The 18,023-nt window shown below is 34.1% G+C and overlaps 1 protein-coding gene across 3 annotated transcripts; it reads left to right on the plus strand.

Annotated features, from left to right (window-relative positions):
- The first annotated feature begins 2,776 nt into the window (after positions 1-2,776).
- Positions 2,777-7,971, plus strand: LOC121780423 (general transcription and DNA repair factor IIH helicase subunit XPB1-like). Of its 3 annotated transcripts, none has more exons than XM_042178052.1 (10): positions 2,936-3,073; positions 4,543-4,736; positions 5,359-5,522; positions 5,642-5,714; positions 5,788-5,901; positions 6,972-7,034; positions 7,130-7,189; positions 7,282-7,365; positions 7,455-7,597; positions 7,677-7,971. In XM_042178052.1, the coding sequence occupies exons 2-10, from the start codon at positions 4,680-4,682 to the stop codon at positions 7,762-7,764; spliced, it is 846 nt and encodes a 281-aa protein (XP_042033986.1). In that variant the 5' UTR covers positions 2,936-3,073; positions 4,543-4,679; the 3' UTR covers positions 7,765-7,971. The 3 variants fall into 3 exon arrangements, with proteins under 3 accessions (XP_042033985.1, XP_042033986.1, XP_042033987.1); XM_042178053.1 differs by having other exon boundaries at positions 2,949-3,077; XM_042178051.1 differs by lacking the exon at positions 4,543-4,736 and having other exon boundaries at positions 2,777-3,077.
- Positions 7,972-18,023: the final 10,052 nt, after the last annotated feature.

Raw genomic sequence — 18,023 nt, forward strand, 5'->3', positions numbered from 1 at the left:
TTTTGCTGAAAATAGTACTCCAGTATTTAGGAAAGCAAAATTAAACTTGAGTTATGAAGCTGGAATATTTTTTTTATCGGAGAATAGAGTTAAATCTGTGTTGAACAAATCTTTGGAAATAAAATTTAAGAAATCTAGTTTTATTTGTATTGAGAGTGAAAAAGAGTTATTTTAATGTTGTTTGTATTGTTACCGGATAAAGATATTGTGTAAAGTTATTATAGTAACAATTTGGAGAATCCGACCTAATCTTCCTAGTTATTTGGATACTATATTTATTCAATTTTAGTTTTCCGGCTTGGATTTTATTTTTCGAAAATAAATTTTAAATAGTAGGCACGTACTGTATCTAATATTGCACCATCGCTTGGTTGTCATATAGTAAGGATATTTTCTTTAAAATCATAAACTTGGCTAAAATTTAGTTTTTTCCGTGAACTTTATAATTGATTTAGAATATCACAAACTTTGCCATTTATTTGGTATTTTCCAAAGTGACTCAAACAAGATATTTTCATAAAAATCTTATTTTACCTGGACAACAGTGATACGTTTTATGGTATTTTAAACCATTTATTAAGTTCGTATCATGTAGGATAAAAAATCACGTAAAAAACCACATTGATTTAAATGTGTCGAGTATGATAAAAAAAGCCTCGTAAGTTAATCAAATATAGTGATAGACATGTTGTGGGAAATACAAAACAAATTGCAAAGTTTGTGATATTCTAAACCAATTTTAAAGTATATGAGAAATACCAGAATTTGAGAAAATATTCAGCCAAAGTGGTAAAATGAGGTGGTGTGACTAACTAATGAATCTTTGACAAATAGAAGTATAAAGGGGTCCACCTCCACTTAGACATGCACACTTGTAAAGTTATTTTTAGAAGATATTCATAGATTATTTTGATTAAAAACTACTTAATCTTTAAATATGGAAAATCAATATTTTTTTTACCTCTTATTACTATGTACATACTTTTAAATAAAATTTTATTTCAGTATTAAGCTACTGACTACATGTATAATCGCTTATATGCTTTAACAATAAAGAAGATCGAAAAATGAAATTATTGTCATGCTTTTATTTGTGCTGAATTTTCAATTACATATGTACTTATCCCCATAAACTTTAAAAATAATACTCCCTCTGAAAAATAGGGCACATTTATCATTTTTTGTTGTCAACGGAAAATAGGGCAAATTCAAATAATATGGACCCACATTCCACTAATACTGCTTTTTTCTTACTTTTTTCTATTTTCTCTTACTAATAATATGAACCCCACATTCCACTAACATTGTTTCTCTCTTACTTTTTTCCCTTCTCTATTACTTTTTTTCCTTCTCTTATTTTACGAATTCTACATTAAAACCTGTGTCATTCACAAAGTGCCCTATTTTTCGTGGACAAAGGGAGTAGTATCAAATTATTTTATTATATGATTTTTTGTGTAGAGTTTTCAATTATATATATAATTATCGCCAGAAAATTTTAAACAATACTAACAAAATGTATGGTTAAAAATTTCATTGCGGCAAAAAAAAAGATGAGTATTATTATTATTATAACTATGCAATATATTATACTAGTGGGGAGTGATCAATTGCTAACTCATCATTTAATTGCTAACTATAACTAATTTAAGACCATAGGATTTTAGAAATCTTGTGGTCTATAATTTGCCATGTGTAATTTCGTTTTTCATTTTTTAATATTTAAAAGATAATAGCAACTGTCAAATTTAGCGTTTAGAAACACAATGTCAATACAGTGTATGAAATACATCAACACAAAGACATGACAATGTCAATACAATTTCATATTAACATTGTACAAGCATTGTATTGACATATTATGTGTTGTGTATAGGGCTGGCAAATCGTGCGGATTGGGTCATTATCGGGTCAACCTGATAATGATCCAACCCAATAAGGCCTAACTTGAACCCGACCTGTTAAGGAAACTGTAAATTCGAACACGAACCAGACCTGCTACCTTCAAATCCGAACACGACCCGCACCCGACACGAACCCGTTATCGACACGATATAATATGGGTTGACACGACACGATAACAACCCGAACCTGATATTACACTATTAAACCTAATATTACACGATTAAACCTTAATTTTTAACCTAATTTACACAATTAAAATTCGTTTTATACTATTTAAACCTAATTTATAAGAAATTAAAAAAATTAAAGTAATATACATTTTTTTAAATAATAATAAAAATAATAATATTATTTCTTAATGGGTTACCCGTATCCGACCCGCATCCGACCCGAACCCAATCCGAAATTATCGGGTTCTTAATGGGTCAACCCGATAAGGACACGGATCCAATAAGACTTGACCCCAACCCAATAATATCGTGCGGGTTCGTGTCAGATTATCGTGTCGTGTCGAAAATTGTCAGCCCTAGGTTTTTTTTTTTAAAATTAATGTATTTTTTTTAATTTTATTATTATTATTGAATTTTCTCGTATCTGTGTCGTAAATTTAATTCCGTATTTTGTGTGATTGTTAATTATTTATTTTTTATAATTTTATTGTGCCTATTCTATTGATTGTCCTGATGATGTGGCAAGAGGAGTTTTTAGCGCTGATAACGTGACAGAAGGAGTTTGTGGTTAGCCTATGACTGACCTATTACCATGGGAGACGCTCTTACTAATTTTTTCAGAATTTGAATTTATTGAAAAGTAGTAGTACTATAAATTTGCCAAAAACAAAAAAAACACTGATTTATTTACGAGTATTTCATCGCGTACTTGTGTGGGTTGAGCAATTTAGAACCCTAGCTAAAACCCCCAATCTTATTCTCAGTTAACGTTTCTGGCGAAGAAACAAATTCGAGACAATGGCGTTTAGGTCCTGAGAGATGATGAAGAAACTTGTGAAGAAAATCGGAGGCGAACAGAATCTAGCTCCTGGAGTGAAAGATCAGTTGAAAAAATGGGTGCCGGATCGCAAAATTGTCATGGCCCTTGCCAACCGCGGCCTTTTCGCCGGCCGCCATATCCAATTCGGCCATCGCGTCAGTGAAGACGGAGGCAACAAGTCTGTATGTTTACGTGCATATGTCATTATTTTTTGGTTTCATAGCAATTGATTGAAAGAAGGAATAATTGCTAATTGCTAATTTCAGCGGATTATGTGTGTTTTTATTTGACCTGTGATCGTATAACTGTGTATGCGTTGAGCTGCTATGCTTGCGTAGTTCAGTGTTTGATTTTCTGCGAGATTGCTGATTTAGTATTGTAAGGATTCATAAACTGGAGAGCTTACTAGTAAGAGATTTGCCTAAGTGTAGACCTTTGACTAATTCGATTTGAGACGATCATCTTGTTTAATTCAATTTGAAACTGGTGTGGTGAAGTTATACTTATTATTGTTGGTGAAGAACTGTAGAAAATGTATTTATATATAGAGTAAAGGCCACAATTGGTCCTGAACATATGTCCATCTTACGATTTTTGTACTAAACTTTATCTTTTGAATTTTTGCATCCTGAACATTTCAAATCAGATCACAATTGGTCTTGGATAAACTGTTCCGTTAGTTTTTAACGGTCAACGGGTTTAATCCCGATTTTGACCAAATTAGACGGTTAATTATGATTTTTTACTCCCTAATTATTTCCTTAATTATTTTAATAAATATTCATTTAAAATATGAAATAAATAATAGATTAGGGTTCCCCACTTATTTCATCTTCTTCCTTCTCCCATCGCCTTTCCCACTTTTCTTTCATCTTCTTCCTTCCTCTTATCTTTCAGTGGGTAAAACGAAGAACCCTAGTTATTCCCTCCTCCCATCGCCTTTCCCACTTTTCTTTCATCTTCTTCCTTCCTCTTATCTTTCAGTGGGTAAAACGAAGAACCCTAGTTATGGAGTGAGAGAGAGGCAACGTGTTGGAGATCTGAAGAGTGCGAAAATATGTCGGCATTGGTTTGTTAAGCAGATCGTTGATTGAATTAGGGATAATAACGAATTAACTTGTCCAATCGATTGTATGAATTCTTGAAATTTTCTTTTTGGGGAAATATTCATGAGCTATATGATGGGAAAATGTGATTACGATTTACGGCTACGTGGGCCCATACTAATTTGGTAATTTAAGATTAATTAGCTTATAATATTGTTAAAAGTATGCAATAATAAGGTTGATGTGAATCATGTTATTCAAAATAACACGTAATTAACTTTTATATCATACTTTGGGAGTAAGGAAGGAAGAGGATGAAAAAAAAGTGGTAAATGCGATGGGAGGAAGGAAGGAAGAAGATGGAATAAATGGGGAATCCTAATCTATTATTTATTTCATATTTTAAATGAATATTTATTAAAATAATTAAGGAAATAATTAGGGAGTAAAAATCATAATTAACAGTTTAATTTGGTCAAAATCGGGATTAAACCCGTTGACCGTTAAAAACTAAGTAAATGTAATATTTATCATTCATCAAGATTTTTTGTGTTGTGCTGAGTTGATGGAGAACAATTTGTTGTTACCAACTGGTTTGCAGCCACTCTTGTGAGAGAGGATGAAAGAATTACGGATTTGAACTTCCTAATTGGTCCAAAGTTGTATGAGGCGAATTGGTTGGATCTTGTGAAAGGAGGATTTATCGCAAATGTTCAATGTGCAGAAGTTTGGTGTCCAATGACAAAGGAATTTTTTGCCGAGTACTTGAAGAAAGAAAATTCAAAGAAAAAACAGGCAAGGAGATAACTCCAGCTATGTATTCTTGAATCTGGGCCAGCTTACAGGGAGTTAGCATGTTTTGCTTCAGACTTCCCATTCCCTTAAATGGATGGCTGTTTATATGTGTCATAGTCTCATAGATGTCCTTATTTCCTGATTCTTACCAAATATTTGGAAAAAAATGTTTTTGGTGGTTGGAGTGACATTTTACATTGATGTCCAATTATGAAACTATCCAGAACTTAGAGGGAAGAGGCAGGATGTGTGTGAGTGAGTCACAACATAAGGCATGTCCTATTAGGCAAATATTTAATCGAATTGAGCTCAACATGATCAATCAACCGTCCTCATCCTCTTCCTAATTAAATTCCTCAACTCCTCATATAACTTGCTTCCTCATCTTCTCCGGTGATCACCATCTTCATCTCTAAGTACTACGGCCATTTAGTTAAGTATCAAAATTTATAGACAGAACCGTTTAGTTTTAAATTCTTAATTGAATTTCAGTTGGGAAATCCTTTTATTGTGCCTCCCGCCTTCATAGCTCTAACAATTTTGCATGGTTTTGGCAGATGATTGATTGCGTGTATTTATTTCCGTGTCACCTCTGATATCTGTTTGTCTTTCTGCCTTTCAGGCTCTTTATGTGATGAACCCCAATAAGTTTCGGGCTTGTGAGTTCCTTATCCGATTCCACGAACAGCAGCGTGGTGATAAGATTATAGTTTTTGCGGATAATCTTTTTGCTCTGACAGAATATGCAATGAAGCTTCGAAAACCTATGATTTATGGTGCCACCAGGTTAGTTCGTACATCCCCCTTCACTATAAAAGGAAAAAAAGAAAAGAACACTCCACCCATTATAATTATGGTAATTATACTGTTTTGGGAGTAATATTTTCTCAACTTATAATTTGCAGCCATCCTGAAAGAACAAAAATTCTTGAAGCATTTAAAACCAGTTGTGATGTGAATACCATTTTTCTCTCAAAGGTATGGCCTCTTATGGACTATGGTGATGCATGATGTAAAAAGGGAAGATAATTTCTTGCTATACTTTTTACAGGTTGGTGACAATTCTATAGATATTCCCGAGGCTAATGTGATAATTCAGATTTCATCACATGCTGGTTCAAGGCGTCAAGAGGCTCAACGACTTGGGCGTATTCTCAGGGCCAAGGTTGGTTCTCTAGAAACCTATGTATAGCTAACAAATTTGATCATTTGTATGTTACATGATAAAATGCTCTCAGAAAGAAGTCTTGAACACACACCATGTTCATCTGTGTGCATGTCTTTTAAGTACCCCCTCTGTCTCATGATACTCGCAGTCTTCTATTTCGGCTCGTCCCAAACTACTTACACTATTTATATTTTAAGTAAAAATTAGGGTATTTAATTAATATATTAGAGTTAATTAAGTATTCCATCATTAAGTGATCTCTCATTATACTTAAAATACTAATTTAATTACACTAAAAAATCAATCACCAATTAACGACCTAAAATGAGAAGTGCGATAATATGGGTCGGAGGAAGCATGAGAAAATATAGCTGGCATTTTCATATGGTGCTCAGCTTCTTCTTAGATGATTTGTTAGCATGGTATGCGATGGGCATGGTGTTATATAGTAGTTGCTTCCCCCCTCTTCATCATTGGAACCTGTATAAACCTCAAGAACCTGCAGACTAATGCACTTTCTGGGTGGTGACTTACGATTTCAGTATAAACAACTACTTCCTCCTTCCCAGAATATAAGATGTGTTAACTTTTACTCTAGGATTTTGAAATAAGAATTGACGCCATTTTAAGAATTCATTCTCCTCTCTCTCCCTGAACCTAATGTGATCTTAATCAACATTTAATGTATTTCTCTGTTTATTCCATACTCAGATAAACTTATAGAGCAAAAAAAAAACCAAGCTCTAAATATTTTTTTGGCATTCAACCACATGAATATTTGATGAGGGAGTTGGAAACTGGAAAATTTAATGGAGAAAGATAAATAATCTTGGTCAAAGAGAAAATCTTAAATTGCGAAACTAAACAAAAGCCTAAAACATCTTTTATCTTGGTGAGGAGGGAGTATGGGTTGTTTCTATGCGGATCTTCCAACAAAATGTTTAGACTCTCAGCAGTGTTCTTGTCTCACTGTTGTTTCTTATTTCTCCCATGAATTCCATTATCTCTCTTCACATCAGGAAGTATCTTGGATTTAAGTCTTACTCTGTAAATTTTCTTGGTTGTAGGGGAAGCCTCAAGACAGGGTTGCTGGAGGCAAGGAAGAGTACAATGCATTTTTCTACTCTCTTGTATCTACGGACACTCAGCTATCTTAGGTTTCTAAATTCAAAATATATTTCCGCATTAGTAATTCACTTATGATCATGCCATTTTTGTGATGTAGGAGATGTATTATTCAACAAAAAGGCAGCAGTTTTTGATTGATCAAGGTTATAGTTTTAAGGTACCATATCAACATCCATCTATGTTGCTTTTCTGACACAAATACCATCCTTTTCACTACGTTTTGTTTTTTACTGTCGTAATCTGTTTCAGGTGATCACAAGCTTGCAACCAGCTGATACAGGCCCCGGGTTGAGCTACCACCATCTTGATGATCAGCTTGCACTTCTTGGAAAGGTGCTTCTAAACATGAATAGCTTATCATATAATCTGAGACATTTTCTACTTCTAAAATGTTAACATCTTACGCGTTGTCCCCCTAAAAGGTGCTAAGTGCAGGCGACAATGAAGTTGGGCTGGAGCAACTAGAAGAAGATGCAGATGATATTGCACTTCATAAAGCCCGTCGCTCAGCTGGATCCATGAGCACAATGTCTGGAGCCAACGGAAGGGTATACATGGAGTATAGGTATGCATCGTGCTACCTTGCCGTATTGGTTGTGAAATACGTCGTGCTGTATCTGACCTCGTTCGTCTCTTGATTGCAGTACTGGTAAAAAGCTACAAGGCCAGATGAAGAGTAAACCTAAGGATCCGGCTAAGAGGCATCACTTGTTCAAGAAACGGTTTGGCTGATACATCAAATCTAAAGAGAAACAGGTATAGTGATATCATAGTATATAGTTAGTTAAACTCTACAAAAATTTATTTTGGTTGTGTTCTTGTATTTTGAATCATCAAACATATGTTGTTTTTTAAATAAAAATTACTAGTTGTCTTTTTTATAGAACGGCTATGAAGATGAATAATTTATATTGTATACGAGTAATTTGAATGATGGTAGAATTTTTCGTCACTTGTGATAAATTAGTAGTATTATGTCAGTGTACTGTTTGTCTGTCACATGACATGAGGAACAATTCAGATGTTTGAATATTTCTATATGCTAAAATCCAATTTCGTTTTCGAATGGTAGATTTTATGCCTTCTTTGATTATTATTTTAGTACTATACCTTTTTAACTTGTGAACGTAGGCCTTTCCTTTAACCTTTTTTGTAGTAATGATTTTGTTCGAGTTTAAAAAATGAAACGAATTTGTAGTAAAATATTGGTGGAGTGGAAGTTTGGAACGAAAATTCAATGACAACTTCCATTTGGAAAAGTTGTTTTTTTACATACTTGTGCTCATTATTTTGTTCGTAGTGCTTTTTGTACAAGTTTGTCATCTACTATTTGGATTCATGTGCTGTGTTTTTTATTCATGTTTTCGTGTCTTTTCAATCATGAATTTTGGATCAGATTAATTTGGACATATTTGAGGATTGAGATGATAGCATGATTATATATTACAATAAGGGCCGAAAGTGGTACTGAACATATGACGATTTTACGATTTTTGTCCAAAACATTATTTTTTGAATTATTCCGTCCAACACATTTGAAAACGGGTCGGATTAAGTCCTTTTTGGACGGCGCCGTGTAAAACTAACAGTCAACGGCGTTTAGTCGATTTTGACCTAATTAAGAATTTAGATTAGATATTTTAATTTTTTCAAAAATTATAAAAAAAATTCTTTCTATTCTTCTACTTCTTCTTTCTCGGTTCGTCTTCTTTGAAGAACCCTAGTAGATATTTCTCCCAATTGAAGAATTATAGTAGATCTTTCTCCCAATTGAATTTGATAGATTTTAATCATATACAACGATTCACGCCGTCAGTGAAGGAAGCAGCCGTTGTCACCAAATCTAGCATGCAAATCGAACATTTTTGCTGGTTTACCACAACCACCTTCTCCCCATGGCATTTTGGCTTTATAGGATTACCAAACTTCGTTAAGCACTTTGATGTTCTTGCTGAATGATCTTTGCAGGGCGGTGGTAAGGGCATCCGCATTGGTGCGGATGTCCCGGCGGAATTCCCCGCGGAATTCCCAAAAACACCTTCTGCCACGTCATAAGGACTTCCCACTGCACTGCCACGTTATATGAACTTCCCACTGCACAGTGGCGGAATTCCCCTGCTGAATTCCCGACGGAATTCCCACATTAAAAAAAATCACAAATTAAACAATTTTCGGAAGTAAACAATTTACGTAATTAAAATTTTGACGAAAATAAGGAAAAAATTCCATTAAAATAAGAAAAGTACATTTCACCAAATAAAAAATATACATTTCAATAATTACAAAAAAAAAACGAAATAAAGCGAAATTCTGCGGGAGTCGACGCAATGGCGGAATTCCGCTTAACGCCGCGGACCTGCGACGTCCTCAGCCCAATTCCGTATCCGTGGTGGGCACGCCTAATGGCGGAAGTCCGCCATTGCGGATGTTCTAAGTAAACCATTTCTACGATTGTGATTGTGTTCAAGCTCTGCACAAGTCAACATCAAAAAAAGATTAACTGGAATAAATTCTTGAGGCTTGCAGCTTAGATCCACCGATAGTTTTTCACAAATTATTCTACTACCAACAGCTCGGGTCTAATTCTTGTGAAACATCCCTAAAATTGTGTTTGAATTATATTTTTTTGTTTTGTATTTTTTGCATTTTTTTTAGATAAAAGTATTTTACCTTTAAAATTTTTCGAACAAAAATTAGGTTATAATTTAGGTTCTAATAAAACGTAATTAGTAACTTAATCTGGTCAAAATCGACTAAACACCGATGACTGTCAGTTTTAAACGGCGTTGTCCAAAAAGGACTTAATTCCGGCTCGTTTTCAAATGCATTGGACGGAATAATTCAAAACGTAATGTTCTAGACCAAAATCAAAATCATCATATGTTCAGAACCACTTTTGGCATCTACTCTATATATTAGTAATACTTAATATTTTACACTGATTGAGAGCATTATAATATACTCCTACGTGTAATTTTTAAAAGAATTTAGATTCTCACATGATTCAAACTTGCGACCCACTATGTATTCGGTGCACGCACAAACAATACTGCACAGACAGTATAATCAACATACATTACACATCAAAATATTTTCAAAAGAATAATATTATAAAATTATTTAATGGCTATAAATAAATAAAATTCAATGAAAAGTCATGCCAAATTTCAACTAAATTTTTTGGCTTATCAAAAAATTTCAGAATTAAAAAATATTTGATTTTATCAAATAAAAAGTTTAGAATTAAATTTAAATATTATATTTTCATAAAATACAATTTATAACACCATTCTAATTTCATTATACTAAATAGACACACGGGTTTTTAGGGGAGTATTATTTAATGTTTTTAGTTCTAAACTAAAAACGACGACAAAATTTTACTATCAAATTCGTGCTACGGTACAATATACTATAGTAGTATAAATACGGTTTGAATGTTACAGTGAGCCTACATCATTGGCCCATTTAGAATTATGATTCACGCACCAAATACTCCCTCCGTCCAACAATAATTATCTCATTTTTAACTTTTTTTCATATGTTCACTACCCTTTTCAATTCATTTTATATTTTTTTAAACTTATGTCCAGTCAAATTTGCATGGTCGGAAGGAATAATAAGTTAGCTTTGTCACATATTTATGTTTAGTTTTTATTCGAAACCAATAAATACATTTCATCTGTCCCATAGAAATAAGTCATATTTTCATTTTCATCTATTCCATAGAAATAGTCCATATCCATTTATCGCAATTATTTTCTTTTTCTCTTTTACTTTATCATTTACGAGCAACTATTATTTTTTCATTCTCTCTTACTTTACCAATTACGCATTTAAACTCGTGTCAACTCTAAATAGTCTATTTCTATAAGATGGATGGAGAATAAATTTTGGAGGTGAATAAAATAAATGGTACGTAGAGTACTTTTTCCATCCCATATAAATATTGACTACATAAAACAAAACAATACGATTTGTTTAACTAAACCAGTGGCAGTTATATATAAATCAATGTAATTACAGAATGGAATTAATCCATAAATAAGGCAACCCTGAGTTGATAACTAAATTGGATAACTTAATCGTTAATTGGAATACTTTTTAGAAACAATTACTATATGTATACTACAAAATGGAAACTTAAAATGGTGGGAAACAAGAATTAAGAGTAATACTCCCTCCGTCCCGAGCTACTCGCTCATTTCCTTTTCGGCACGGAGATTAAGGAATGAGTGTATAGGAAAGTAAAAAATGACGGCTGTAGGTGAAAATTTTTACTAAAAATGGAAAGAGTGCAAGTAACTTGGGACGCCCAAAAAGAAAATACGTGCGAGTAGTGCGGGACGGAGGGAGTACTACATAAAAAAGCAAAGAAGTAAAATGAAAAAGTACAACAACGTAATGATACTATTACACCAACTATTAACCATGGTTAGTTCAAGCAAACCCAGTGCTGACGTGGCAGTTGAGGAGCTAAAAATGACGGTGGGAAGCTAACGGCGGTAGTAACGCCGTCATATGTCGGTGTGAGGGGAACTCGTAATCCTTAGATTGACGTGGAGTAAAGGTAATAGATTCGATATTAATTACCGAGTCACGGATTCTTAATTATGGATCGTTTGTTTGCAGGCAATAAATTTACATTAACATAATTTCATAATTATTTTTTAAATTTTGTTTATATATACAATTTCACATTAATTATTATCTCTCTCCCAAAAATATTACTACTCCCTACTTTCTCACGATTAATATTCTGTTTTAAGAAATGTGAAAGAGGGGTGAAAAATTAGTGGAATGTATTTCACTTTTATACTAATAGCTTTATAATATGAAATATGAGTGTAATGTTTTAATGGAACGTGAATATCAATTTTATGTACTTAGTTTTATGATGCAATGTGAATGACAATGAAATAGAATGAAAAACTGTGTCAATCTAATTTAAATAAACATGAAAGTTTATAATATATAAAAAGTGTAATCACCCCAAACTTATACTCATCGACCACTTACTTTATTTCAAAATTCTTTCTGATTTAAGGACGTTAAAGAAAATTAAAAAAAATATACTAGTACTGTATATAGTTTGAAGGTGCACATAATTATATTAGTGTATAGGGATGTGATCAAATGCAAACTCTAAATATTGTACAAACTCCAAACTATGATTTGGACTATTAGAAAATTTCAACAGATGACAAAATAATAGCAACAAAAAATGTCAACACAATGTCAACGGTTGATGTTGTGTTGAAATTGTGTTAATTTTTTTGTTGACGTTACTTGATCATCTGTTGACATTTTTAACGGCCAAGATCTTAGTTTGAAGTTTATACAATATTTACAGTTTGCATTTAATCGCTACCCGTGTAGGTATGTGATAGGAATTAATATGAGATTAATTCCTATTGAATATATTATATGAAAAGAGAGCACACATGGAGGAAAATAGCGTAGATTGACGGTTTCTCCAAGAGGGAGAACTGAAGGAGAGAACGAGATTAATAATTTAATTCTTCATTCTGCTTAATAATAATAAAAGACTCTACACATATTTATAATATGCGTGGTATAAAAAAGATTTCCTATAAACAAATCAAAAGCAAATCAAATATCATATCCCTATCGGTATGTGTATACACTATATTTTATTTATGCGATAGTTTATATGCTTCCTCCCATCCATCAAACTTGAAGGATCCATTTTTTCTAGAAAATTCCACGTTAAAAAACATACACTGTACTTTAAAACTGAAAACACTATTTTATCTATTTAACACCTTAAATAACATTACATAACGTTTAAATAACATTACATAAAATATGTTACGAAAAACATGTTTTTAAAAACATTTTTTTTGTTAATGAGACATGAGATGAATAAATAACTGTATATACATATCATACAAAATCGTTTTAAAAAAAACGTAAAATCTAATAAGTACAATCACTATACACTTTTAAATAATTTAAATACGAACTGCATATTCACCAACTTCGTTACCAAGTTATTGGAGTGGGTTTATACTTTAGATTTTAATTGTTGTATATTCAACAAACACTCACGAATTTTGCTTCCCAACAACTCTTCTCCCATTTCTTTATTTTAATAACTGCTAATAATCTAACTATGCCAATCAAATATAGCTTAAGTAATCAAACTGAACCATCATTAGTACTTGCTAAAGGTTTTGATTAGTTATACTTAAATGAAGTAGTTGTGTGATACAGATTAAATAAGAGAATTCATTTCAAAAGACTAGCCTATTAGGTGAGAGAACATATTTAGTTTATATACCTCATATCAGTTGTTCTCACAACCGATGTGGGAATTGAGTCCATAACGTTTGACCCTCCTTTAAGGGCCAACGTCCTCGTTGGTCACGACCACGTTGGTCACGGCTAGTCCTTTGTCAGGCCACCACTTCGTGGGCCACCACTCTGAGTTCTCGTTGGTCACGGCGGATTCTTTACCCGGCTACCACTCCGTGGGTCACCACTCCGAGTCGGTCCCAAACGTACTCGTTGGTCACGGCGAGTTCGTTGTCCGGCCACCACTCCTAGCCGTTTGGACTTTCAATGAAAGCACTAATTGATACAGACCAAACGAGAGAATTCATCCCAAAAGACTAGCCTATTAAGTGAGAGAGTTCATTTAATCTATATACCTCACTTCAGTTGTTCTCACAACCGATATGGAAATTGAGTCCGTAATATTGTATCTCTTATGTTTAATTAATAGTACCAATAGTTATGATGACGTACACATTTTTTTCGATCGGGACAAACCAAATGTAATTCTATAAAAAATAGATATCTTTCACATAAAAACTGAAAAAAATAAAAGAAATATCTATTCAAATGTCACCGGGTGTTCAATAAAAATTTTAAAAAGTGGGAATAAATTTAGGTACTAGTTGGGTGGCAAATCGAGTATACTCCACCCCAACCCGACAATTTTACTGAGTAAATTTCGATCAATTTTCTAATAAAGTAAAAATTTATAAAAAAAAATTAATATAAAATTCTTTGCATAGGGTTGCAGAAAAAAAGAAAATAAAGAGAAAAAAGCTAAAAATGGAAAATACGGCGAAGCAGTATTCATTGCAAACAGGGTGGGGAGGGGGATCCTTGCACAGCAGCCACTGCTGTTTTAAAATAATATATATTTATTTAATTTATTTGATTTGAATATTTTATTCACATGGATATAACTGAAAAGTACAGAGAATGAGACCTATTTTGTCGTCTTGTGATGAATCATCACCCTTTAAAAGTGAAACACACAAATAAGAAATGCAAAGAAAATACGTAATAATAACTCTACCTTTTCAGATAAATACTTTTTTAATATAATCATTATTTTATTCCCCACTTATTATTTTTAATAATTATAGTTGATGCGTACGTGAGCGTATGGTGTATGTGTATTTCGATTACCACGTCTACAACAGTAACAATACAAAAAAGTAGGTTTTCTCAACAAACATTCATTAAATATTGCAATATACTAGTATTATTTAATAAATAAATTATCCTATTAGTTATTGAATTATTTTTTAAATCAATACTATAGACATAGATATAGATATTCATGAATTTATATATATTATGGCTATAAAAACCATTTGATTAATATATGTAAAGATATATTATGTTGATTACTTAGTTTTTTTTATCATATGTGTACTGTTTTAGTTACTATATACAGTATGGAGTGAAACAATTTGTACACAATCTAAATTTGAAAAGCAGTTACTTTGGTGCATGTGGTTCGAATTTTGGTACACAAGATTTGAATTTGCCAAATTTAAATATGTCATATGTGTATTATTCCAAGGCACAGCTAACCTCAATATTTCACGCAAATTATGTGATTTTGAATTCGAGCAATTTAAACAATGTATACTAAACAAACAAGTAGTCAGGCCTTGCACTATGCAAGCAAATTTGGTATAGATAGTATTCTATGGTGGCATCCGATTTGCTAGATAAAATAGTAGTACTATGATGTTACGATCCCCCTATATCTTAGGATTCCCTATATCTTTTGATTCATAGTATATTTTCATATCTTGTTTTCTTGTTCCCTAAGCTAGTATTCTAGTATTATAAATAGGGCTAGGTTGTTATCGTTTTATTCATTGAATGAAGAAATAATTTGCCCACATTACTTGTGCAATACTCCTTATCAAACCTTGAAGACTGCCGACGGAGGAAGTTCTCCGCGCCAGCCACGAATTGAGCCGCCGACCCCAACGTTCGGGGCGCCGGATTGGTGTGTTGCGAGTGAAATCGCAGGATTTCTTCGTTAAGAGAATTGTGCTCTTAACAACTGGTGCTTTCATCGGTTCTCACCCTCCGCATCCATTCACCCTAATTAGAGACTTTGAGATGCCAAATTTGGAAGACTCCTATACAACCAAGTTGTTTGATCGCATACATGCTGCGATTGACAAACTGGAGACCCGATTGGACGCAGCCAATCGACGCTTTGGCAAACTTCGTGCGCCTCCCCTGCCGGAGCCACCACCTCATCAGACTCCAGACCCGATGTACTCGCAGCGAACCCGCCGCTATCCACTCCACAGTCAGTCGCGGCCTAGAACACCTCCATACACCTCTAGGCCGTCATCGTATTTCAGCCCAAATACGTACGGCCCGCAGCCGTATTCGTGTTCAGACTGGGAACAACCTGGAGTGCTCAGCGACTACTACGAGCCGCCGCACGCACGCTCTATTTCCAGCTGGTATTCCGCCCGACAGAATGTCTACCGGCCTCCGCGCAACGCCTTCACCTCTGGGGATCAGTTCGCGGAGCAGGAACGGCCACTCCGACAGCCGCATTGCGCTCGCCAAAGCCCGAACTCGGGTTGGTCTTCGTCAGAATCGCACCAGCAGCCGTTTCTGCATGTGAAAAACCAGACTTGCTGGGATCTGCCCTCCCAAACGTCCGGTCGCCGTGTTGGAAAGATTCGCGCTCCCCCGTTGCCAGAACATCAGCCACAGCTGACTCCGTCAGATCGTCAGCTACAGCAGCCAAGTACAACATCGACTATTGAGCTTCCTCCCTACGCCGCACCGAGCCCTTGCCAGCCCTTGCTATCGATGTCCGTGAAAGCTCCATTATGCGCCTGTCCTCGTCAACCGCAAGCGGGTGTCTCAAGCTCAAGGAAAAAGGAGTGGAAAATTGATTCGCACGATGATGAAGAGAAGAGGGAAGAGAAGTTGATAGTACTTAGTAATGTGTGGAATCAAAAAGAGATAAGGAAAGAGAATGACTCTATTACCAAAAGAGAAGATGAGGTCAACAACACTTTTCTGAGGGTGATCGAGAAAGAGATGAAACCTGAAGCTCTTGATTCTAGTTTGGAGTCGAAAGAAAAGACTTTAAGTATGCATCCTGAAAAGCAGAGCAAAATCGAGAGGATGGAGAGTCTAAGCCTTGTTGAGGAGGACAAGGCTGCTTTTGAGATACAAAAGTACAACCTTGAAGAGGAAATGGAAGAGAAGAGAATGTTATTTGAGGATGAGATTAGAGTCAAGACTGTAAAATTGGTTACGAAGAAGACCGCAATCAGCAACACAAAGAAAATATTGAAAAAGAGAGGGCAGTCTTGTGCGTTTGAACCCGGAGGGACTCTTCGTGGTGTAGTGGTTTCCACCTTGAGGACAAGGTGGATTTTAACCGTGGGGGAGTTGTTACGATCCCCCTATATCTTAGGATTCCCCATATCTTTTGATTCATAGTATATTTTCATATCTTGTTTTCTTGTTCCCTAAGCTAGTATTCTAGTATTATAAATAGGGCTAGGTTGTTATCGTTTTATTCATTGAATGAAGAAATAATTTGCCCACATTACTTGTGCAATACTCCTTATCAAACCTTGAAGACTGCCGACGGAGGAAGTTCTCCGCGCCAGCCACGAATTGAGCCGCCGACCCCAACGTTCGGGGCGCCGGATTGGTGTGTTGCGAGTGAAATCGTAGGATTTCTTCGTTAAGAGAATTGTGCTCTTAACATATGATATAATCTAGGATTAAGTTGTGAGATTATTTTAATTAGAAATGATTGATCATGACTAATTATCATATGATTATCCATCTAGGACTGAGTCATGAGATATAATCTCTTGAACCAGACACCCTACACATTTAATCTCGAGATACAATCTTGCAAACCAAACGCATTCCCTATATGGACAATTTAGCAAATTCAAAACATGCATTGCCTGTTTTCTATGCATGGTTTAAATTGATTGCAATAAAAAAAACTTGAAAGAAAGAGAGGGAGAGAGATTGAGTAAAATTAAATACATTTATATCTCTATACTTCAAAATTAATTAGATATTGTTAAAGAGATAAATAGATTAGAGCTCCAGACTCCTAAACTGAATAATCACTATACTTCATATCATTATACTCCTATATTGAAAGATATAGAGAGATCGGAACTCCTAAATTGAATAACAGATAGAGAGATTAGAACTCCTAATTTGAATAAAATAATGTAAAGTGAAAATGAACATGTTAAATCAAAGATATTTGTCTTTTTACCTCAATATTAGATTTCATTTTAAGAATAAAGTTGGTAGTCAAGTATTAATTTTTTCTACTATTAAAAAGTTTAATTTCACAAAAATACTAATTTCGACTTTAGTGTACATACTAATATTTTCCATGCTTGCATAGCACAATAGGTAATCTCGAAAATATTTTAAATTACTCTTTGCAGTTTTGCAGATTTTACACGCATACCACTACCACTAATGACAAAAAATCACAATATTTTTATGCCACAGTTTCCTGAGAAAAAATAAAAATGTTAGTAGTAAAAAAATAGTAAATGAAATTAATAATATGTGAAATGTGAATTTTCTTTTATGAGACAATAACAGAAATATAAGTGCCACGTGTAAATCACTCTCTGAATTTGATGAGAGAGAGAGAGAGAGAGAGAGAGAGAGAGAGAGTAGTGTACAAG

The sequence above is a fragment of the Salvia splendens genome, chromosome 19 (genome assembly GCF_004379255.2).
Source record: "Salvia splendens isolate huo1 chromosome 19, SspV2, whole genome shotgun sequence".
Taxonomy (NCBI): domain Eukaryota; kingdom Viridiplantae; phylum Streptophyta; class Magnoliopsida; order Lamiales; family Lamiaceae; genus Salvia; species Salvia splendens.

What these genes read in the sequence shown, in the direction of transcription:
- LOC121780423 (XM_042178051.1), top strand. Translation starts at nt 2,895, where the DNA reads ATGATGAAGAAACTTGTGAAGAAAATCGGAGGCGAACAGAATCTAGCT. An exon ending in AAGACGGAGGCAACAAGTCT is followed by an intron (nt 3,078 to 5,358) that starts GTATGTTTACGT and finishes TCTGCCTTTCAG; the next exon opens with GCTCTTTATGTGATGAACCC. An exon ending in AGGGTATACATGGAGTATAG is followed by an intron (nt 7,598 to 7,676) that starts GTATGCATCGTG and finishes TCTTGATTGCAG; the next exon opens with TACTGGTAAAAAGCTACAAG.